The sequence below is a fragment of the Impatiens glandulifera genome, chromosome 7 (genome assembly GCF_907164915.1).
Source record: "Impatiens glandulifera chromosome 7, dImpGla2.1, whole genome shotgun sequence".
Classification (NCBI taxonomy): Eukaryota; Viridiplantae; Streptophyta; class Magnoliopsida; order Ericales; family Balsaminaceae; genus Impatiens; species Impatiens glandulifera.
Genome location: NC_061868.1, coordinates 41,542,562 through 41,567,586, shown reverse-complemented (window position 1 = coordinate 41,567,586; position 25,025 = coordinate 41,542,562). Strand labels below are relative to the sequence as shown.

The following is a 25,025-nucleotide window of genomic DNA, read 5'->3' as shown; positions in this document are numbered from 1 at the left end:
AGTGTGTCATATTGCTAAAAGTCATGGGCAAAATACAGGTTTGTACACACCTTTACCGGTACCATTATGTCCATGGGAAGATGTGAGTATGGACTTTGTTATTGGGCTGCCACACACTCAAAGGAACAAAGATTCGATTATGGTGGTCGTTGATCGGTTTTCAAAAATGGCGCACTTTATTCCTTGCATCAAAACAATGGATGCCACTCACGTAGCTATTCTTTATTTTAAAGAGATTGTGAGGCTTCATGGCATTCCAAAGACAATAACCTCTGATCCGGATTCGAAATTTATGAGTCATTTCTGGCGAACGCTTTGGAAGAAACTTGGAACTAAACTTCAATTTAGTTCTTCTCACCATCCACAAACTGATGGACATACAGAGGTTGTAAATCGGAGCTTGGGAAACCTTTTGAGAAGTTTAATTGGAAAGAATCCTCGCCAATGGGATGAGGTTTTGGCTCAAGCAAAGTTTGCTTACAATCGATCATCGAGTCAAACTACCGGGTCGAGTCCGTTCGAGGTTGTTTATGGTAAGAATCCCATCACTCCCATAGATCTAGCTCCAATACCTATTACTCATCATATAAGCAAGGATGGAGAAGATCGTGCTAAGGATATTAAGCAATTGCATGAGAAAGTTCGTCAAGAAATTATCAAGCACAATGAGAAATATCAAAGGGTGGCGAACAAGCATAGAAAGCGTTATGTTTTCAATGAAGGAGACTTGGTCTGGATTCACTTAAGAAAGGAGCGTTTTCCTCGAGGTCGACATGGAAAATTACAGCCTAGAGCTGATGGTCCTTTTAGAATTTTGAAGAAGATTGGTGATAATGCTTACAAGGTGGAGTTACCAGGAAACTAAGATGTCTCAACCACGTTCAATGTTTCTGATCTTTCACCATACATTGATGACGAACAAGTTCCAGATTCGATGTCGAATCTTCTCCAACCGGGGGAGAATGATGCTGGAATTGGGAAGCCTCTAGAAGTCAAGAAGATAAGATCAAATTAATGAAGTGTGGTAGAATTCAAATAGTCACTTTTGGAGATCGACCGTCATAATATTTAATTATCTAGTAATAAAGTTTATTTACTTCTTTTTGGAGAGTTGTTCCAACTTCTTAGTTTTGCCTATTTGTAGGCCTTTTTGTAATCGTGAAAGACAACTCACTTTTGATATAATAATTACTCTAAGCTTTAAGCTTGTTTAGAAGTTTATCTTCTATTTATCTTGCTCTAAACTCTTTTGGTGGATTCCTAGAGTGAAGAGTGTCGATTGATTTCTTGTGTTACTTCATATCTCTTTAATTTCTCGGTGTCACAGTACAGTTGTTTTCCTGTGCGGTACGACTTCTATTTGTTGGCGTTCAAAACATGAAAGTTATAGGAAAGGCTAAGTCCTTTTCAATTCCTACTCGCTCATCACATGAGGATCCCCAAATCAAAAGTTGTGGGTATTTGAAGTTTCAGATGTAGAAACCGCGAGGATGCTGAAGATTAAATAAAAAATGAACTTTAAAAAAACATAACTTGGGATAGGGGCACCATTTAAGCTGATTCCAAAAGATGGTTTAAGGTCGTTGGGTTTTGAGTCCATCAGGGTCAAAAACTCGGTTGAGTTGACTCATTAAAGTAGAGGTTACTAAGGGGAACAAAGAAATGAGTTTCAAAATAATAGAAAAAAGGAGGAAAGAAAGAATTTCACTTTTTAATAATGCCCAGTGTACCCTGGCTAATTAAAAATCTAGAGTTCGGGTAGAAAAGTTTTTAATCTCGTTTTTCAGTTGAAGAAGAGCTTCGGTAGTTCCAGCTTAAGACCACGTTCTTCAGTTTGTCGAAAAATGTGAGGAAGGTAAGGCATGGGGTCGATAATTTTCGAATCGCACAAACCGCCCTTAAAGCTAGGGTAAATTTTAGGAAGAAACGAAACGAGACGAAAAAAACGCGTAAAGTTGCCGATCACGAATCAATATTTGATGTCGTGTATGAATTCGGCAAAACCATGTCAGATCAGACTGACATAGACAAGGTTCCGTATTCGATTGTGGTTGGGTCAGTGATGTACTCAATGGTACGTACCAGACTAAAAAAAAATTTGGAATTAAAGGAAAACTAGCATGACATCCCACAACCATGGCCCCTCGCTTAAACTCAAAATGCTTTTAGATGAAATCGAACCCGTGAAAAATGTGGCCACAAGGGGGTTAAACACATAGCCCACAAACACACTTAATCATTTATTAGGTCAGACTTTGCACATGAGATTAGTATCTTGAGCAGGTTTATGGCGAGTTCAGGCCGTGAGCATTGACTCGCAATGAAGTGGTTACTAAGATACATACCATCAACTACTAATGTGGGGATATGTTACAAAAAAGAAGTGGTGCAAAGTGTAATTGGTTACGTGGACTCAGACTATGTGGGAGATAAAGACTCAAGGAAATCAACTTTGGCTTTCTATGTTTTGGTGAATGGTAACTGTATCAGTTAAAAAAGTCAGTTGCAATCTGTAGTGACTTTATCAACAACAAAAGCTAAATATATCACAACAACTGAAGTTGTAAAGGAAACAATGTGGATGTAGGGTCTGCTACAAGAACTGATGGTGTTCGAAGGACCTGCAACAATGTTCACAAATAGTCAAGGTGCACTACACTTGTGCAAGAATCATGTGTTCCATGACAGAACAAAACACGTGGATATCAATCACCATTTAATTCGACAGAATATAACACAAGGGGTGGTTTCAATCAGTAAGGTTGAAACAGAAAATAACACGAATGATGTTGGAACCAATGTACTACTTCTAATTAAATTCAGACAATGTTTGAATTTTCTTAAAGTAGTGCAATGAAAACTTCGAGTAATAAAGTGATGAACATATTTGATTTCACTCGAACATGAGAACGACTCGTCAACCCAATGTGGAGATGCTTGATATTGATTCAACGAGTCATATCCAATTTAAATAAGATAATTATACTCTTATATATATAATTGAAAAGTTTTATTTTGGTTATATTTTAAAAAAATAACTTTATTTTAGATTTTGTCTCTTAAAACTAACCTATTCCTTTCACTTTGAAGAAGATTAATTAACAGATTTAGTTACTTAATTTATATATAAATTAAAAATAATAATCACTTTAAATTACCCATGATTATTCAGATAGAATAACTATGATCCAACATTAAATTCAAAATCTTCCAAAATAAAATAAAAATAAACAAAATAAAAGGTCAAAGAACAGCTTGAATAATTATTTTAAGACAATTACAAGATTCTGTTAATTACAATAATTTATATTAACATAAACCCTTAATCAGGGATGTTTTAACTTGAAAATAAAAATCTAACAAGTAATCAACCTTAAATTGAACTGTTTGAATTCAAGAATCAAAACTTTGTCAAATATAAAACAAGAATGCACTTTTATAAGAAACAATCCACTACAATTGAGCTTAAATAATTCATCTTCTTGGCTCTGCAATGGTGTCATGACCATTAATATTATTCTCTTCTTCTCTGTAAAACCCTAATAATGGCGAATCATCATCCGGTTGTAGTAGATTCCATGGTATGGAAAGCATGCGTTGGTTCTTTTTCAATTCCATCCATTGGTGAAACAGTATACTATTTCCCCGAAGGTCATGCAGAGCAGTTACGATCAACTCCTGTTTTTTCTCCGGCGGTTTATGATAAACCCTTAATTCTATGTCGCGTTACCGGCGTTAGGTTTCTAGCCAATTCTGTAACAGACGAATTGTTCGCTAGCATTCGATTAGTGCCCATTTCCGGGTCCGATGACGGTTTGAAAATTGAAGGTGCAATCGAGAACAAAGTCGAGGAGAGGATTGAAACATTCAGCAAGAAACTGACGAAGTCTGACGCGAATAAGAGAAGAGGGTTTACAGTGCCTAAGCTTTGCGCTCAATTGATACTTCCGGAGTTGAATCTTGATGAAAGAAATCCGGTGCAGTTTCTTTCGTTTAAGGATGTTGTGGGTCGTGAATGGGTTTTTCGTCATGTCTATAGAGGTATTCCTCCCCGGCATTTATTTTCGACCGGTTGGAGCATATTTGTTGATGCTAAGAAACTGGTGTCTGGTGATTCTATTGTGTTTATGAAGAATACTTGTACATATCAGTATTATGTTGGGATTCGTAGAGTGAGGGAGATTCATAGTCTCGTTCAGGATGGGGATCAGGAAGGTGGTGATGATGAAGGTGTGATTTCGACAGAGTTGGTTGTGGAGGCAGCAGAGTTAGCTGCGGCAAACAAGCCTTTTCAAGTAAGTTATTATCCGATGGCTGGTCGGTCTGAATTTGTGGTCAATTCCAAATTGGTTCAGAAATCTTGTTCTTTTAATTGGGCTGATGGAGTTAGAGTGAAGATGGCTGTTCAGAGTGATGGTTCATCATCCAATATGGTATGGTATCAAGGCACTGTAACTTCACCATCTATGGTTCAAACTCCTGATCTTGATCTAGATCTTGATCTTGATCTTGATCCTGATCCTGATTATCCTAATCCATGGCATGTAACTTCTCCATGGAAAATGCTTTGGGTATGTATGATTGAATGAATGAATCAATGATTGAATATATGAAGAGTTTCTTTCTTTTTGATTAATTAAACGCGATGAGGTGTCTGTTTGCAGGTTGAATGGGACAAGCAAGAAGGTTTAGAAAACATGAACAAAAGAGTAAGCCCATGGCAAGTGGAATGCAAGCACTATATGCCTCCAACAGAACTGTTTTATGCTTCTTCTTCTGCTTCTTTTGAGAAATCAGGTTCTAAAAGAAGAATAAAAGATGTCTTTCCTATCGGCACAAGACTATTAAACAACACTGTTAATGTTTCTGTTGCTGCCGCTATTCATTACTCTATTCATGCTCGCAATTATGGCATGCAGGGAGCCAGGCAACAAGATCACCGCCACTTAAATGATCAAATACCCATTTCTCCTAACTTTATGCACCACCAACCCGGATTACTACTTTCTTCTGACTCGAGCCTTGCACCATCCACATCTAATTCTCACTCAGGAAGAAGCATTTCACTCGAGAGTCAAAACAACAACAATAACGACCACAATTCTGAATCACCTCCTACCGTTAACGAATCTTTAGAAAAGGATAATGTTGATAATTATTCTTCATTCAAGTTGTTTGGTAAGAACATCTATGTCAAGGATCCCCCTTCTTCTACTATGGATTAGAAAATGCATGCCCGAGTGAAGTAAAACTCATCTAAAGGTTAGTATCATGTTGTTCCATTTTCACTTCCAATTCCCGGGTTTTGCTCCAATTGGAGAATGTAAACGATCCATTTGAAAATAATTTTTGGATTTGGGTATGAATCTAGGTAAAAATCTAGTCAATCTAACAAAGTTATGTTTCTATATATATACTTGATAGAATTAGATTCTTTTGTAAGTAAATTTATTGATCTAGATTTAGAAAGGGTTTCAAATCAGATGGGTGGGTCCATATTGTTTGTGTACACAAGTATGAAAAATAATTTATTTATTTTTTGTAGATGTGTAACAATATTGAAAGTCTAAAATTTTAATTTTGGTTGATCTTTGTTACAGGTACTACTTCACTTGTGTTTGAGGAATAATATTATGCATGCAGTGTTAGCATTTATTTATTTTTGGGTTTTCTTCATAGAACTTGCAATTAATGCTGGTACAAAGATTTTTTGTTTGATTGTTTCTAATATGAGTATGACTCATCAGATTCTTGAAATCTATTTCTTTGATATTTCGTCCCATCAATGCATGTTCTTAGTTAATGTTTTTTTTGTGTTCTTAAAAAAAAAAATCTATGGTAACAATAAATATACAAGGATAATTAAAGTAAAAAAGTTATCGTTTAAAGTATAATAAATTATTGTGTGTTTTAGGAATTATTTATGTGTTAAAAGGAATAAAGAGATTACATATAGGGCTAGAACCTACAATAGCTTCAAAGATAATTTTCATTACTTAATTCTAAAAAAAATTGTTTATAATAGAATATTATCTTATCAACTTTCAATTAATTATGATTATTTAATTTATTAATTAAATACTAAAACATTTTTTACTTAAATATCATTCACTTTTTTTATTAAAAAAACACACAAATTTTCAAATCAACACTTATCAAACTTTTAAATAATGTAAGATTTATTTTAAATAAATCAACCCATAAAGCTCTCATTCAATATTGCTAAGAGATTATTTCATGTTAATTTTTATTTTGTTTTATATCAACACTCATATATCACAAATGAAATATTTTCAACTATTCAATTATATAATTAATTCACTAGCCTAGTTTAAGAATTAAGTGACTTGTCTATAAATTAAGATTATGAAATTAAATTCTCACTAAACACGTTTTAAATTGAAATAGAGTCAACTAAATTTTCTACATTAGTTTTTTAGTTAATTCACTAATTAAATACTTTTATTTTATTTTTATTAAATTAAAAATTCAAATAACATGTTTTTTCATCAACTAATTTTAAATCAAAATAACTAAGAATCAAACAAGTTCTAATTGTGATTGAAACAAGAAACTGCAAGCAACTCATAAAATAAATCTTAATCTTATCTAATATATTTGGATGATTTGTTTAATTCAAATGTTTCATCTCATAAGCTATATATTGAATTCTCGAGGAATCAATTGAACATGCTCATAGAAATATTAATAACTCTAGCATTAATAAGCTTACTTAAAATATTATAAAATTTTCATTTTAACCTGTTTAATACTATTTCATTTAAGTATCTATTAAGTAAATGGGAGCCCACCTAAAAATAAAAATATTATTCATAAGTTTCTAATTTTTTAATTTAATAAACTTTTATCTAATTAAAAAAAAATACTTTTTATATTCTCGTTTTAAGTCCACCTATTTTTTTATACAAACTCATCCCAACTCCGGTTTCAGGATCCAAATTAAGAACATCTTAAAAATAATATATATTTCATACACTTTCATTAATAACAATTTAAGTGGACTAAACTAAAAATATTTCTGCCTTTTCATAGATCTGTTAGTTAATTTTTATTTCAGTTAATCTAACAAATATATTTAAGTTTTTGCATAAACTAAAGATATATAATTGAATTTTCTTAATAAAAGAAATTGTGAAAAAAATTAAGAAAAATAATAGAAAAAATAGAACAACTTGGTTATAGACTGCTTAGTTTCCAAGCTTTGACTTAAATTTTATCATAAATAAATTTAAAGTTAGCACACTACACCCAAATATATATCTTTTGCAATAAAAACAGAATTAATAACCCATTTAAATTTTGTAAAAGTTGATTGTACTAACTTAATTACTCGGTTAAATATATATTTGTAACAAATCGAGCATGTATTAAATGATTAGAATAATGTAATTTATCACAATATTCCATTTTATTAATTAAAAGTATTCTCTCTATACTTGGTCTCTCTCCCTAGACAACTTAATTGCTAAGAAAGAAGACTAGTAAACTCTAATTATACAATCTTTGTTGACATAATATAATAGTTTATATGTTATTTTTTAAATAATTTCTAATAAATTAATCTTCATCTTATTTATGTTTATCATTATTTATTTTACTTACTTAATTAATCAAAATATAAATATCTTTTATTTAATATATATATATATATATATATATATTATCATCATATAATTATAATACTTCTAAAATTTATTTACAAAAACAAAATCTTATTTTTTTTGTTTTCAAAATTTTAACAAACCAATTATTTAAATAATTTATTATTCAAGTAACCATCAATTATTGTTTCAAACTATAAATCATTTGTTTAACTTTAATTAATCTAATCATTCAAGATTTCGAGTTTGGGTTGGTTTAGAAAAAAAATTGAATAGACTTAAAAAAAAAATAAGAAAATTATGAACAAAACTAATGTTTAAAAGTAAATTTTGTCCTATTTTTTATTAAATAAATAAACATATTGAATTAAGTTAAAAAAATTAAAAAATAAATGATTATATTATAATTTTTAAGAGTGTGAATGGACTCTCATAGAGAGATAATATAGATAACTTATTAATCTAATTAAAATTTATTTAAAAAGTAATTTATTTTTAATTGGTCTAACATATATTTTTTAAAATGTAACAAAAAATTGTAAATAATTAATCTGTTTGAAAAGTCTATAGAGTATAGAGGTAGAGTGTAGTGTAACGAACAAATAATATTAAATTTGTTAATATATATAATTAAAATATATTTCAAATCATTATTTCACTTAAATTACACCAATAAAATATTTAAAACAAAACAATGTTTAAGTAAATCAAAAACAAAACAAAATTGTTCAAACCAACCTGCCTAATATTCTCTTAAAATTAACTATTTAAAAAATTTAAATAAATAAATATTATTAAATTTGTTAACAGATATAATTAAAATAAAATTCAAAACACTAATTCATTTAAATAATATCAAGTAATTTCTTTTAAGAATATTTTTTTTCAAACCCAAATGGGAGAAGAAATTTGACGAAATGATCCTAATAATGACTAATTTTTAAAATGACCAAGGCCTCTGTATATAAAAATGATATTTTCGGTCGGTCTAAATACGAAAATAACCCTTCACATACGCGACGCATGATGTTCGTAAATAGATAACCTGATAATGTAATAACCTGAAGCGAATAAGTGTTTCTTTTTTTCTCTAAAAAAAAAAGGGGGTTAATTTGTACAAATTTTATCATACAAATATTCCAAAAGAATGACAGTTATGGTCATTTCGTCCAATTTTCCAACGGTAGTGTGTCAAATAGGACCATTTTCTCAATTAAAATTATAGAAAGTTTGAATAGAAATGTATTTAATTAATTATTTATTTCAAGTCAATTGTCTATATTAAAATTAAGAAAAACAAAGTTCTCTCTCTAGACCTGGTCTCTCTCTCTCTAGTTACCGTGAAAGACCATCGTCTACCACCGCTTGTTCTACTACTGTTAAAAAGATATTCCATTGATCTTCAATTCATGCTTTCATGGTCAAAAGTCTCCCTCTTTGTATCTTCAATCTCATATAAATCAGAGCAATTTCTCAGATCATACGAGCCGCCATCCATATGTAATGTCATCCTGACAAAATGAACCTCTCCTTCCTCCTCCTCCTCCTCCTCCTATTCATCAGAGATATCACCGCCGCCGACATATCACCTGGATCGACCCTTTCCGCCTCAAATCTAAACCAAACCTGGAATTCCCCAGACAACTCCTTCGCCTTTGGATTCATCAGAGATGGTTCAACCTACTTCGCCGCAATCACCTACGGCGGAATCCCCGTTTGGAAGGCCGGTGGACAGAATCAAGGAGGAGGCGCCGCCGATAGCACTGCCACCCTTCAATTCCTATCAAACGGAGACCTGCGTCTGGTCAACGGTTCTTCCAATTCCCTCGTTTGGCAGTCAAACACCACCGGCCGCGGCGTCACCGCCGCATCCTTGGATGATTCGGGTAATTTACTACTTAAAAACGGCTCAATTACGGTCTGGTCTAGTTTTGAGAATCCCACGGATACCTTATTACCGACGCAAAATTTCACTGTTGACAAGAAATTAGTATCTGGGTCGTACTCTTTCGGACTTTTGAACAGTGGAAACCTAACCTTAACTTGGAATAGCACAATTGTTTATTGGAATTTCCAGTTAAACACGTCTGCTCCCTTGAATCTGTCATCACCCACATTAAGTTTGCAGCCGATTGGTACTTTATCCTTATCTGATTCACGTCTTTCATCTCCTTTGATCTTAGCCTATAGTAGTGATTTTGGTGAAGGAACTGATATTCTTAGATTCCTGAGAATGGATAGTGATGGGAATCTGAGGATCTACAGTTCTTCTAAAGGCAGTCAGCAAAGCCTAAGTAAATGGGCAGCCATTAGCGATCAGTGTCAAGTATTCGGCTATTGTGGAAACTTAGGTGTTTGCAGCTACAACGATTCAGGTCCCATTTGTAACTGTCCTTCCAGAAATTTCGAACCGATTGATCCAAACGACAGCCTAAAAGGATGTCGTAGAAAGATCGAGATCGAGGATTGTCCTGGAAATGCAACAATGTTGGATTTACCTAATACTAAGTTCTTAACTTACCCTCCAGAGTTACCCGCCCAGGTTTTCTTTGTGGGTATTTCAGCTTGTCGGTTAAATTGCCTTGTGAGTAGCTCTTGCATTGCTTCTACTTCTTTAGCAGATGGGTCTGGCCTTTGTTATGTAAAAGTCCCTGCCTTTGTTAGCGCTTACCAATCGGCTGCACTCCCCAGCACTTCCTACGTCAAAGTGTGTGGACCCGTGGACCCAAACTTGCCCACGGGCTCGTCAGCTTCCAGCCAAACGAAGAGCTGGAAGTTGAAACCGTGGTTAGTGTTTGTTATAGTTTTATGTACTATCCTCGGATTCGTTGTCTTTGAAGGAAGCTTATGGTGGTGGTGCTGTAGAAATAGTCCTAAATTCGGTTCTTTAGCTGCACAATACGCTCTTCTCGAGTATGCATCGGGTGCTCCTGTTCAATTCTCGTACAAGGAGCTTCAACGATCGACAAAGGGTTTCAAGGAGAAACTCGGAGAAGGTGGATTTGGAGCTGTTTATAAAGGCATTCTAGCGAATCGAACTGTTGTTGCAGTTAAACAGCTAGAAGGAATCGAGCAAGGCGAGAAACAGTTTCGGATGGAAGTCGCTACCATTAGTAGTACACACCATTTGAATTTGGTGAGGCTGATTGGGTTTTGTTCGGAAGGGCGTCACCGTCTCCTTGTTTACGAGTTTATGAAGAACGGTTCGCTTGATAGCTTCCTGTTTGCGAGCAACGAAGGTCAACAGGAGGAGGAGAAAGTGCTGAATTGGGAGGCTCGGTTTGGGGTTATTTTGGGGACGGCTAGGGGGATAACCTATCTTCACGAAGAGTGTCGGGATTGTATCGTTCATTGCGATATTAAGCCCGAGAATATACTTTTGGATGACAATTATAACGCTAAGGTTTCGGATTTTGGACTTGCGAAGCTGATTAATCCAAAGGATCATCGGTACCGGACTTTGAAAAGCGTTCGTGGGACGAGAGGGTACTTGCCGCCGGAGTGGCTGGCGAATCTCCCTATAACATCGAAATCGGATGTTTATAGCTTCGGAATGGTTCTTCTCGAGATTGTTAGCGGGAGAAGGAATTTCGATGTTTCTGATGAAACGAATAGGAAAAAGTTCTCAATTTGGGCTTTCGAAGAGTTTGAGAAGGGAAATATTAGTGGGATTTTGGATAAAAGACTGGATGGTAATGTGGCCGATATGGATCAGGTTTATCGTGCGATCAAGATAAGCTTTTTGTGTATACAAGAGCAACCCGCATATAGGCCATCCATGGGGAAAGTGGTGCAAATGTTGGAAGGGATAACCGAAATCGAAAGGCCTCCAATTCCGAGAACTGGTGAAGTGAACATCAGTGGAACCAATTCAAGTGTGATCATTGATTCTCTTAGTCCCGTTTCGACCATAGCTGCAGCTTCAGCGCCGGTCTCATATACATCGTTTCAAGCCGAGGCCGGGGTAAATTCGTCTTTTCAATCAAGGAAGGACACGGAGAGAACCTCGTCTTCGCTCCTGAAACCCTATTCCAGTTGAAAGATTTTTGTTGCTTATATTCGTAATGCTTATTGGTTTTGTAACTGTTGTATATGTGTTCACTTTTGTCATAAGGAGAACTTTATTTCTAAGGCTGAGAGCAGCCCTTCACTGTAATTATAATTTGTAATATGCACTTTTATTTAGTAAAAGAATTTTCCACTTCTCAAATAAAACTAATAATTTGATGTTTGATCTAGGGTAATTTGAATTACTAACTGGGTATTTTTTGGTTTAGACTATTTAGTCGGAATTGTGCTAGCTTTTTAAAAACAAAATATCGACATCAAACGACAAACCAATTTTTGATACAGACAAATAAATAAGGAATTATAAAAATGTGTTATTGTTCTACACCAAATGGAAGAAGAAATCAGGGCACAAACTACATAACCATACTACCTTGGTGAAAGAAAGAAAAAAAAATCTGGTCCACCCATCAGCTATATTTGTAACCCGATGGCCGAAAACGTCGAAATCTACATTGTCTCGTCTCGGGTACTCTTCCTGTTTGTATCATCTTCAAGACACTGAGTCTTCTGCAACCACAATCATTAAAGCTACATCTACTACTTAAAGTGATCTTGACGAATTAACCCAATAACTTCTGGATTCAAGTCGTCGTTCTCTTTGTATTTCCATATTTCACCGTTCCCATGGATGATCCATGAAATTTGAGGAGAAATTGTCGAGTACTCTGCAAAATAGGAAAATAAGATCACATTTGTGATGCAGAAACAACATATAGGTGTCCCAAAATGGGTAAACAGGAGAAGATTTTTTACCTGTGGTGGGAAGAAGATCGGGTTCTCTAGTACTATGCAAAATCATGGTACCCGAAAGCACTGTAATGAATCCACAAAGTGCTGAAACTATATTGCTTGCACTCTCACCTGCCCAATCCTACAAAATCGGCAAAGTTTATATATAACATATATAATAGCTAGCTTGATCAGCCAATCATATGGGTCTTCGTACCTTAAACATAATGGCACTGGCCAAAATCGTCAATGATGTGAACATGGCGTAGTATATTGGAGAAACAACTGCAGTGTTAAAAGTGTCCAAGGCCTGAAAATAACCAGTTTATAAGAAGGATTCACATAGCAAAAAATTATCCAAATTATCCAAATAATTTTATTTTCCATTTCTTGGAAGAACAAACCTTATTTAAATAATTCAACTGAGTGATTATACACGAAACAGCCACCATTGCGAAAATCCATGTTTGAAGGCTGGCTACTTGGCTTGAACCCTCTAATGTCAGTTTTATGGCAATGCCGATTGCTTTAATACTCATGACAGTCAAAGAGCCAATAATCGAACATATGCCAATGTAAACCATTATATTAGTCTGCCCAAACCGAGGCTCGCAGTACAATACCAGCACAAGAACTATTGCTACAGCTGAGGCCGTGTACAACAGAAAAGCTAGAATGTGGAAAATATAAAAATCAAACAAAAATAAAACAATTTGCAGCATTTTTGTATCAGTAATTGCAGCTTATTTAATCTACTCACTCGGTTGTATCGCCAATTCCCATATTTCTTCAACTGAACTAAGGCTATGTTCACCGGGCGCATGAAGAACAATCAGAGTGGACCCCACCACACACAAGACGCAACCTAGAATTCCCATTCTCTTAAGTTTCTCCTTCAATAGAAAATGAGCAAGAACAGCACTGTATATATATGAATCAAGAATCAGATCACCGCCATCCTAACCTATTAAAAACTAAGAAAGAAAAAACTCATGAACTGATTTCAGATTTACCTGACAATAATACTCAATGCTCCAAGAGGTGTTACAAGGACAGCAGGAGCATATATATACGCAACAAAATTGGCTAATTCTCCAACAATCACTGCATAAACCCCCCCAAAACAAATGTCATTTTCACAATCATCATACAATCTTCCAATCGTTATCTAAACACAATGCTGCAACTTACTCGTGATCATGCCAATCCACCATAATGGTTGCCGCAGATACCCATAACCCCCAGAACCTCCACATTGATAAATAAGAAACTCCATCATTACAAAGATAATACCCTGTATTCTCTAATTGAAGAATCAAATAAAATTCTTTTCTCGGTTTAAACCTCAACAGTTTTAAGACATAATGGCATTATTTTAACATGGGAATTCCATCACTTAAGAATCAAAGTAACCACCAAAACCAGGTCTCCCATGGAAATGATCAATTCAGCCCAAGAAAGTAGAAGAACATAAATGAACATTCTTAGAGACTATTTGCAATATCTCAACTTGCCCAAGAACATGCCAGTGAAGATGCTCTGAATTAGATGATAATCTCTGCCTAATGATTAGCTAATAAGACTTTAGAAAGCAATTATTTCGAATCGGCTCATCATAAACATCGGATCCATTTCAAATCCAAAGGTCAACAACAGGTATACAGAAGATGCAAAGGAGTATCAGAGATCTGAATAAAAGAGGAATTGATACTTACTAGCACGAGGGCCGGAAGCGCCAGCCTTTTGGAGACCCTTTTTCTTGATAATGAAGCTCGATCCGATGAAGGCGCTAGAAGCAACGGCGAGACAAAACCCAATTAAATTGTCACTATACATGACCGGAGAAGCCCAAAGAACGGATTTTTCATCTGAATGAAAACCAATTGCAGCAGCAGGCAAACCGAGGGAGCATGAATCAGAAGAAGCCCTAGTCTGAATTATGAAATGAAGGGTTTTTTTCCTTTGCGTGTGTCTGTAAAATCTGAGATTAACGAAGAAGAAGAAGGACGATAGATTGATAGATGGGTTTCTTTTCTTCTTCTTCTTCTTCCTAAGAGATGCAAATTGTATCACCTGCCAGTCCAAGCTTACACAAAGACCTGTTTGTTTGTTGTCTGAAAAAAGTATAATTTATAGGTTTTTCGCAGCTAAAAAAGTTAACACCGGAAAGTGTCCCCAAACACGTGTTAACGGAGTCCCGGACTTCTTTCAGTTATATTGTGGCCGTTGTCTGTCGGAATCTCTATCTTCACCAGATCTTCAACTTTATTCTTTGTCAAGATCAAAATAATATTTTTTTTTCAATATTAAATAATGACATTTAACTAATATTTTGTTTACAATTATAAAAAAAAATGACATACTATAACATTATAAATATTTAGTAATAATTTAAATTTGTTAAGATATTTGTTAAATAGATAAATTGTTTTTGTTTTAATATTGAAATATATATATATATATATATATATATATATATTTATTATATATAATAAAGGAGAGAATTTTTATGTATTTAATTTCGAGGAAAGAGTAAATTTGAAAAAAAAAACAAATGAAAGAGGTAATGAATGGCATAATACAATTGTTTAAATGAAAAAATATATTCTTTCTTCTTTAACGAGTAATATCACGTCATTCTCTTAATAATTTTTATTTAAAAAAAATATATAAAATAAAAAGAAAAGTTGAAAACATTCCTTATCCTATCACTTCTTATTGGATAATTGAAATTGAAATTTAATTTCAAATTCTACATTACATTAAGTCTTAAAAAATTATAAAATTGTACGTTTGAAAAAAATATAATAAAAATAATTTGACTAATATTATATATATTACTAAGATATTTAAAGGACAGCATAAATGTCTAAATATTATCTTAAGTTAAAAAAATGTAAATTCCACGTATTAACTTACTAAATTCAAATAAAGAGATATCGGTTCGCCGTATTAAATTTATAAATTTTAAAAATAAATCATCAGACAAATTAACTTCATAATTTATATATATACCAATTTCAAATGTTAACTTATTAAATTATATATATAAAAATATATTATTTTAATAGTTTAATATCATAATTTAAAAAAAAATATCGACTCAAATATTAATTAGGTTATAAATAATAAAATAATATTTATTTTTTTAAAAACAGAGTAAAGGTTGGAGTTACAAATCCAAACTAAGAAGGGTTGAAAATGGTAAAATTACATTGGTTTAATAATTCTAATTTTAATTACAATTCTAATTTTTAATCTTAAATGTCAAAGATTGAACTTATACCTTCCAATTATATGGTTATCAAACACACCTTAATAAAAATATAATTAAACGAAAAAAATAAATAAAGGAGAGATTTATTTAATTTTGTTTGACTTGTACTTAACTTAAAAGACAATTTGAGAATATAAAAACTATCATTAAATTTTAAATGCATTAACCATTCTAATATAATTCATTTATATATATATTCATATACTCCCTATAAGACTTTTCATTTGGTGAACTAGCGGGATAGGTTGGTTAATGAGAATTTGATAAATGTTCATTCACTCAAAAATAACTAAAATAGTTATTACTTACAAGGGCAAAAGTTATAAAATTAGATATTGGTTGATATTAATATAAGAAAAAAAATTATAATTGCACTTTGGTTTCGGAATCAAATAAAAAATTGGTAATTTTTGTTGGTTGCTCAACATGAATTGGATCAAAGATTTCTCAGAAACTACAAAAAGGCTGAAATCTTCTAAATTTTCCTATAAAAACAGTAAAAAATAAATAAATTGGTGACTAAAGATTCTATATTTAAATAAAACAAGAAATGATAATGATACCATTTAAAAACATAAATTATCAAAACTCAAAACAACTATTTTCTTTCTTATTTTTATCTCAATGTCCTGTGATCATATATTTCAGATTTACCTCCTAATACTTAGGTATAAGTTACTCAAAAACCTGATATTTATATTTTATTTTCTGCATATGAATTCATAAACTTAGAAGTTAAGCTAAAATAATATAAATTTACTTAAAAATTAGTTACTTATATAAATTAGATTTTCTTAAAATAAAAAATTAGTGATCACTGTTAAATAATTTTTTTTTTAATTTTTTAAAAGTAAAATAGAATATATTCTATAAAAAATATGAGTAAAACTATTTATTCAAAAGTTAATAATTAATCGAAATATTTATCAAGTTTATCTATTATCATAATCTTTTTATAAGTTAAAAATATCGTTAAAATAAAAGTTTATTAAAGAAAGTATTAATTATTATTATTTAGTTTTTTAAATAGAAAATCTGTTTACTTTTATACAATCTTATAATTTTAAGATCTTAACAGCACAAGAATTTAATTACTTTAAAATTTTGTTTAAGTATGTTGATTTTAAATACCTAAATTCATTATTATTATTATTATTATTTTGTATAAACCATAAATGAAGGCAATTAAAACATCGATTTAGCTTTAAAATTATAAAGTAAATAGCTGTCCTGATTTAGGTAAATTCTTAAATTAACTCTCATAATTTTTTAATTTATGATTTTACTGTTTTATGAGAAATTATTTCACTTTTAGGATTCTATAATAAGTTTTATATGAATACAATAAATTTATATTTATGAATTAAAAAATAAATACTTATCCAAATAAATAAACATGTAATTGATTTTGTAAATATAATTTATTTATTATTATTTTTTAAATTAATTTCATATTTAATTATAAAAATAATAATATCTTACTAATATATAGTTTTAAATAAATTCTTATAATTTAAAATAAACTCAGAATTTGTAAAATAGTCAAGAATTTATGTAAACTCTAGCTAGATTGCTATAAACCATAAAATATTGAATAACTATGTGGGCTTTGAAGTTAGGGCCTGTGTGCTATCTAAGAATATGATAAATTAAGGATTAGTATTTGCCCAATAAAACCAACCTGTAAAAGGCCCAGAGGAATAATTGCTTTATGGGCCATGCCTACCGTGGATCATCTAGTTTTATAGTTTTATTTTAGAGTAATTACAGGGAGCGGACATTTTTTAACAAGGATGTACAATGTTACCTTTTTAATTGGATTGAAAATCTGAATTTTTTTTACACATTCTAAGATTTTTCCTTACTCTATCATTTCTCTTTATTTTATATCTATATTCTTAAAAAAGTTAGTTCGATGTTACCTGTATACGTAGTGCATGTATCTTTATTAATAAAGCGACATATGTACAAAAAGAAAAAAATATAAATAAATGAGGGAATTGATGCTTCACTCTTGTATATAGGAATTAACGTCTTAAAGAGAGTGACATAAAGAATTTGGTAAAGAGAATGAAAGAGAATTGACGTGACCACTTCATTGAAAAAATAATAAAAAGTGAAAAAATAGAGAAAAAAAAATCAACTTATTTTTTCAGCCAAATTGCACAACGTCATTCTTCCTCTAAATTTCCTGCCCAATCATTTCTCTTTTTGAAAAAACAAATAAAAATCTTCTATACGAAAAAAATGCATTAAAAATTATAAATATTCTAGTAATATTGTTTATTTATTTGTTTAGCACATAAACGTTCATAATAAATTATTAGTAGGGACGGACTCAAGAATTATATTTAGAGTGGGGCTTGAAAAACAAAATGAAAAAATCTTTGTAATTAATTTTAAAAATTAAAAAAAAATTATAATATAACCTTTACTAAAATTTTGTCACATAAAACTTAAATTTTATAATATTTGAAAATATATCTTACATAAAGAATTATCGAAGGACTAATTCATGTACTATAATAGAAAAATAAATTAAAAACTTGTAACACTTTTAAATTTATAAATAAAAAAGTTATATATTTATTAATAACTATAGAAAATTATGAGATAAAAAATAATTTTATTTGTCTCAAATATTGATAATTTTTATAAAATTAAAAATATTTATCTTTTCATTACCACCTAAAACATCATCTATATGAAAAAATAAATTATTTACACAATTTTTTTTAAATCTAATCTTAATTTAATAAAAAATAAAATTAAAAACATCACAAATAATAACTTTATATTTTCTTCAATAATTGAAATATAAATATTAAATTTAATAAATTGATATATATATTTAAAAAAAAGAATATGAATAAAAAGATGAACAAAACTAAAAAAACAAAATAGTAAATTATAGGTTATCCACCTCTTCTTCACCTCGTTTTCTCTCTCATAGAACTATGTATGCTTGCTATTGGATTTCTAACCAAAAAAAAAAAAACAAAAAAAAAACTGAGTATATATATAATAGGATGAGATAGCTTGGGGTGGGCTTAAGCCCACCTCTGCCTTAGGCTGCATCCGTTAGTAATGTGTAAATATTTATATTTTATATAAAATGTGTCCAAATTATATTATATTTAAATTAAAAACATAACAAATATTCATTACCGAACGAAATGAAACATTTAAAAAAAATAAATAAAACATCATCAAAACTCAAAATACAAATAAAAAATCATAACTAGGACATGCTAAAAATAAAAAATGATACTAAATTTTGTATGTAAAGAAAGTGAATATAAGTTACAGAAACTACTTAAATAACTTAAGTTTTAAGAGTACTATTGCAAGGATTTTAATAAAAATTTAAAAGGGTAGAATATTTTTTATCCATATTCTATTATGATTTTTAATAATTAGACAATTAAAAACCTAATAAATAAATTCCCCACCCCAAAAAAAACCTAATAAATAATATATTTTTTCTATCAAATAAGATTTTAAAAACCCAAAAAACCAAGATCAAACAAGCTCAAAATCTACAACCTAAAGAAAATTTATACATTTATATATTTTTTTTAACAATTTATACTTGATATAACTACAATTTATATGTATTGATGTGAAGGAGAAACTGGAGAATTGTGAGATACTAGCTCTTTTAATTACTTATAATAGATAGACTTTATACAATTTAACTTGTCCTCAAACATAAAGTAGCTTTGGACTTTGAAATTTAGTTAAATTTTGGCATTTGCAAATGGCCGTCATTTAATGTAAAAGTATAAATTTTATGAGTCAATAAGATAAAGCAATGGTCCAAAATGATTTTCTTGACTTTTGTTTTCATTATTGTCTTAAACACCAATAGCTTGTTAATTTGATTTAGGGTTATTTGAAAGGAAAAAAAATTGTTTGATAAGAAAATAAATTATATTATTTATATTTACTTTTATAAAAGTAAAATAAAAATATTTAAGTTGTTCATCATATAAATAGTTAATTAATGATTCTAACTCTTTATATAAAATTTTGAATTAAATGTAAATAATATTTCATTCATAAATCAACTTGATTTTGAGTTTCTAGTCTAACTCATTTGCAACTGCTTTTATTAGGTATTTAAAAATTTTAAATATCATATGATTTTTATTTATTTATTTTTATTTGTATCTTTTGGTGCACTTTATAATTTGATAGTATAAATCCACAATAGAGCAAATAATATTTCCATTAGATTGATAATAAAGTAATAACATCAACTAGTTTAATCAGAAGACAAACAAATCTACCCTCATTAGTATATATATACTTAAATCAATCAAAACACATACTCTAATTAAATAAACTTAGTACATTACACGTTTAACAACAATCCAAACTTGTTGTCGTAGTTGGTGTATTCCTTTCATTTATTAATTAAAAGTTAGTTCAATTTATATACTAATTTTTCATTGAGATATTCCGAGTGTTTATATTATGTGATGTTACACGTAACAATTATTTTCATATTGACCGTCCTTTTCTTTTTGTCCATATATGTGAAGTCTTTAAGATATATGTAATAAACCTAAGTAATTGAATTTGTTACATAATGTTAGTTGCACATCAAACATATTCCTTCCCCACTTCAATTTATAGCATATCTTTGTTCTTCTATGAAATAATATTTTCAAATTAATGAAAAAAAAAGTTTAAAAAAGACTGATAACTTAAAAACAAAAATAAGGAATCCCTAATAATAAAATGTGAAAACAATTAAAGCATATAATTAAGAAGAAAATAATTTAGGTTGTGGCAATTAAGTATGAATAAATAATAGGTGTATGAATATATTGATTGATTCTCCTCTTCCACTAACAAAAAAGAGGAATAAAAAAATATGCTGAAGACAAGATTTGATCAATTAATGAGTTGGAAAGATTCCAGAGTTTTCTTAAGAATGATGTTGATCATCAGTTCCTTCTCCCTCCATCTTCAAACTATATGAACCTTCAAATATATTCTCAGATTTCATATCCAACTTTATCATCCAATATTGAATTTACTATTATTAAATAAGATCATATGGAACATTAATTAATCATTTTATATTTAACATTATTGATCAAAAGTTATGTTCTTCAATTAGTCTTTAATATACAGTCCTTTCACTTATATCTATTTTGTATTTTGTTTCTTTTGAAATTGGGGACAATGAACTAACGAGCAAGAATTTTCAATATAACATGTTCTTAAGTAAGAATTGAATATGAAATATTTGTTCATAATCTTAAAGTTATTATTTTTATAATTTTTAATTATTTATTTATAACTAGAAATTCCATATTTCAAGGAGATATTTAAATTGTCATTGAAATTCTAAATTTGACTTAGATGAACAATATTAATTTGAGATATATATTGATTTCAAATGTGATCATATTTGTATCCTTACTCCCCCAAATCATGAAGCAACAACTCTGAAAATTGCTATAGCGATTTCTTGGATGATTATGTAGAATTCGATTTCAGTGATCACATCAAATCGGTTGGGTATTCAATTAATTGTATAAAAATACTATCAATTTCAATGTATGGTATATGATTGATTGAAATTAATAATTGAAATTAATAAGAATAAAAAAAAGTAAATACAAGAGTCTTATTATTCTATTTTGTCTCTCATTTTCAAGTATATTCCATTTGTAGGTTAAGATCAAGTTTGTTTAATCTCGAGTTTTTTTATTACATTATATTAATTTAATAATTAAATCATTTAATTCATTAACTAAAATTTTAAAATATTTTTAAAATTTAAATTTTAAATATTTTAACAATTTATCTTAAACAAATCTCAAATAATCCATAATTCTTTTTATCAAATAAACATTTTTGGACAAACCCCATATAAAAAAAAAAACAAAAATCCCAAGTTCAAACTAGCTCTAAGCTTTTTTTCTTTTGTTTGTACTAATAATAATATACTGTAAATTACAATGACAATTAAGGGAAGGAAAGAACAAAGTATGCTAACATATCTATATATCAGATCCTCTGTTCACTAAGAATCAGATGCTTCATGATCAATATATATATATAGGCTTGGCTAAAATGTCCTCTTTCTTTTCTCTCCTTTTTACCTTAATTGTTTGGTTATTAAAAAAAAATATAAGATATTGATTTGTTTCAATTTTATTCTAATTAATTACAAAATTCACTCTCACCAGGAATAACAGATAATGACAAAAGGGTCCATGCATTTCCTTTATTAAAGAATAATTCATAATATAAATAAATAAAAGTGGACATTCTAGAAGCTTGCATGCATTAGGTTTGACATTTGAGATGACAACAAAACAAAGAGACCTACAGTTAATTTGAAGTTGCTTTTGAAAAAGAATCGCCCTTAAAGAGGGTTATCTAGTAGAGATCGATCGATGTTCAAATTTTAAGATAAATGGATTCCAAATAAACTCTAATAATAAGAGGAATTAGATGCCACCCTTGTGTACTTTTGAGTTGGGTATAGAAGAGAAGAGCTTTGTCTTATTTTAGTTTTAATTATTTTGAAAAAAAACAAATAAATATGTGTGGCATGTTTAATTATGAGTTAATGATTTCAAAATATGCAGGATGAAATAAAACCTGACTTAATTACAAAAATAAGAAAGTAACAAAAACATAACAAAAGAAAGGACTGTCAAGAGTACTTACACAATCAAATAAAAATATAAAAGCAATTAAATATGAAAATAAAAAGAACAAATCAAGAACTAACGAGTTTCTTAAAATATCTAAAAGTCATTATTGATCAATGAGTTAGAGCATCCTAAGAATGTATATTATTAAACCTTTTAAGTTATTGTTCAATTTTTTTCTTGATGCTTCATAGTTAACCAAAAAAAGATGGGTTGACGATCTCTTTTTAGTGTTGTGCAGGGTGGACAAATGGTTAAATCCGATAAGTATTAAATTCAGATTATATTTTTTCAATGAGTAATTTAAACCATTATATTGATTATTACTTATTAGATTTGGATTATATTAGACATGGTTTGGATAATCCAATTTAACATTTTTTTTTCTAATTATTTAATTTTTATTTTTATATTTTTTTACTATTTACTATTTAAAATGTTTAATTATAAAAAAATTATTAAATTTTGTTTATTATAATTAATTTTGTTTATTTATAATAGTATTTTATTACTTTTGTAAAATTTCTAATTCGTTAGTTTCAAATATTTAATTAATTAAGTAAATTATAGTTAAAAAAAATAAGATTCGAAAAAGAAAAAAAAAAGTTTACTCAGGATGCAGAAATAAGTAAAAAATTATATTGAGCTGCAATTTAATATAGAAAAAAAAATTGAAAAATATATTTTATATAGATAATTTGAATAATTCTAATCCAGTTATCCGAACTCAATTCGATCTTAATTCAATCCGAAATAGCTAATCCAAACTAATATTTTGGATTCGAATCAGATTGAATTTCGAATTAATCCGTCTAATAGTACTCAATCCTATTTTGTGGTTTCCAATTTATGGATTACTTCATAGTTATAATTTCAATGTATGTACTTTATAGTTTTAGCGTCTTCAATTTAGTCTTATTGGTCTAAAGTGAAAATATTTTGGTATGACACTAATTTCACTTTAAAGAGTCTTTCCCTTATTTGGTGTTTTTTTACTCAACTCTCTTTATTAATTTGAGATGAAAACTCCTATTTTTCTTTTTTCTTTTTTAAAAAACATTTGTATCACTTATTAAAAAAAAGTATATAATTAAAATATTTTGACAATTTCATAAAATATTTTATTTCTCTATGGAGAATTAATAAAATATTTTTGACTTAAGTTAATTAAAAAAATATTTAAAACTGATCACTAAACAAGAATGTTCTTTTAAAAGACCAACAATTATAGTTATGAGGTCATGTCAATCCTAAGGTAATGTCAGTTAGACGACTGTCTAAGACACCCAAAATAAAAATAAAAATAAAAATAAAAAAATTATATACCAACCATGTTTGAAAAAGTTTAGTATATGTGTTAATCTACTATTTAACTGACTAAGTTATATTAGTTTGTTAAAAATAATACAAATTTATTATATTTATTTACAAAATATAACTACAAAACTATAAAATATAATCAATATTGCTAGTGTCCCTATTGTGGTCATGTTAACCTTTTACGATAAAAATAAATAAATAAATAAATAATGATTATTTATAATCATTTATATCAAATTGACATTTAAAAATGGTAAAAGATGGACTTTCAAAAAATAATTACGTGGAGAAAGTTTTGATATCCCATTAAAAAACTAATTAGGCCTATTAGTTAGATTCAATAAACTCATTATGTCTATGTCTATGCTTCAATATAGGTTTTTACCATTTGATTAATTGATTAGAGAAATCGTGATTTTTTATAATGTAAGTGACATAAGTACTCTATAATAATTAATAGCGGACTAAGTCTTTCTAGAAGCATTAATTCTTTTAGTAGGTTCTAGAGATGGCATTGCTGGTAAAATAAAAAGGTGCTAAGTGGCACCTTGTACTAATGATATTAGTGAAGTAGGAGATACATTGAACTATTTTAAATTATTTATCTTATTATTTAATCTTTTAAATATAATACAGAATAAAATAAAAGTATTATAGTATGGCAATTAAGAAGTAAATAATTTAATATATATATACAGAGATAATAATAATTTTAAACAAGGACATATTTATTAGAAAAGTAGAGAAAAAAGAAAATGAAAATATTTTTAAAGGATAAAATAAAAATTATTAATTCATTTGATCTATAGTATCAGTTTCTAATAAGATCCAAGGAAATTATATCAAGTAATTAAATATATTATTTTAGACGAATAATTTTGAAAAACATTTGATTATATATGTGTATATATATAATTGATTGGTATATGTAGAATGGATGTGTATATGTATGTCTTTATATATGTTTTATTCTATTATAGACATAAATATGACATTTGGAACATTGAAATTACATTGGACATTTAATAGGGTAAAAAAAACAAGTTATAACAATTTAAACTTGTTTTTCTACACTAATAATTTTGAAATAATCGTTTTTTTTTTCTAAATAGAAATTATCTAATTCAATAATTATAAGTGTTTTTTCTTCTAAAAACTATGGCATATAAGGTAAATCATATAAATTTGAAAATATTTTATAAATTTATCATTATTTTAGTTGACCCAATTGATGCAATGTTACCAAAATATGTGATTCGATTGACCCAAGGCTTTGCTTATGTTCACAACCAACCGAGATGAACACATTTGAGAATTGAGGCGATT

At 29.2% G+C, this 25,025-nt stretch overlaps 3 protein-coding genes across 3 annotated transcripts; 2 read left to right on the top strand and 1 right to left on the bottom strand.

Annotated features, from left to right (window-relative positions):
• Window positions 1-3,545: 3,545 nt before the first annotated feature.
• Window positions 3,546-5,225, top strand: LOC124909926 (auxin response factor 8-like). The gene is made up of 2 exons (XM_047450554.1): window positions 3,546-4,571; window positions 4,665-5,225. Exons 1-2 carry the CDS (start codon window positions 3,546-3,548, stop codon window positions 5,223-5,225), a joined length of 1,587 nt encoding a protein of 528 aa, XP_047306510.1.
• Window positions 5,226-8,933: 3,708 nt separating this feature from the next.
• On the top strand, window positions 8,934-11,850 carry LOC124945782 (G-type lectin S-receptor-like serine/threonine-protein kinase At1g34300). Its single transcript, XM_047486274.1, has one exon. It carries the CDS (start codon window positions 9,142-9,144, stop codon window positions 11,659-11,661), a length of 2,520 nt encoding a protein of 839 aa, XP_047342230.1. The 5' UTR covers window positions 8,934-9,141; the 3' UTR covers window positions 11,662-11,850.
• Window positions 11,851-11,950: 100 nt separating this feature from the next.
• Window positions 11,951-14,626, bottom strand: LOC124945783 (probable magnesium transporter NIPA6). The gene is made up of 8 exons (XM_047486275.1): window positions 14,138-14,626; window positions 13,614-13,670; window positions 13,436-13,526; window positions 13,183-13,343; window positions 12,827-13,092; window positions 12,640-12,732; window positions 12,447-12,564; window positions 11,951-12,358 (listed from the first exon to the last, which is right to left on the bottom strand). Exons 1-8 carry the CDS (start codon window positions 14,256-14,258, stop codon window positions 12,231-12,233), a joined length of 1,035 nt encoding a protein of 344 aa, XP_047342231.1. The 5' UTR covers window positions 14,259-14,626; the 3' UTR covers window positions 11,951-12,230.
• Between the last annotated feature and the right edge of the window lie 10,399 nt (window positions 14,627-25,025).

What these genes read in the sequence shown, in the direction of transcription:
- LOC124945783 (XM_047486275.1), bottom strand. Translation starts at nt 14,258, where the DNA reads ATGTATAGTGACAATTTAATTGGGTTTTGTCTCGCCGTTGCTTCTAGC. An exon ending in GCATTGAGTATTATTGTCAG is followed by an intron (nt 13,344 to 13,435) that starts GTAAATCTGAAA and finishes ATATATATACAG; the next exon opens with TGCTGTTCTTGCTCATTTTC. An exon ending in CGATCTTCTTCCCACCACAG is followed by an intron (nt 12,359 to 12,446) that starts GTAAAAAATCTT and finishes CCTATTTTGCAG; the next exon opens with AGTACTCGACAATTTCTCCT.
- LOC124909926 (XM_047450554.1), top strand. Translation starts at nt 3,546, where the DNA reads ATGGCGAATCATCATCCGGTTGTAGTAGATTCCATGGTATGGAAAGCA. An exon ending in CTCCATGGAAAATGCTTTGG is followed by an intron (nt 4,572 to 4,664) that starts GTATGTATGATT and finishes GTCTGTTTGCAG; the next exon opens with GTTGAATGGGACAAGCAAGA.
- LOC124945782 (XM_047486274.1), top strand. Translation starts at nt 9,142, where the DNA reads ATGAACCTCTCCTTCCTCCTCCTCCTCCTCCTCCTATTCATCAGAGAT.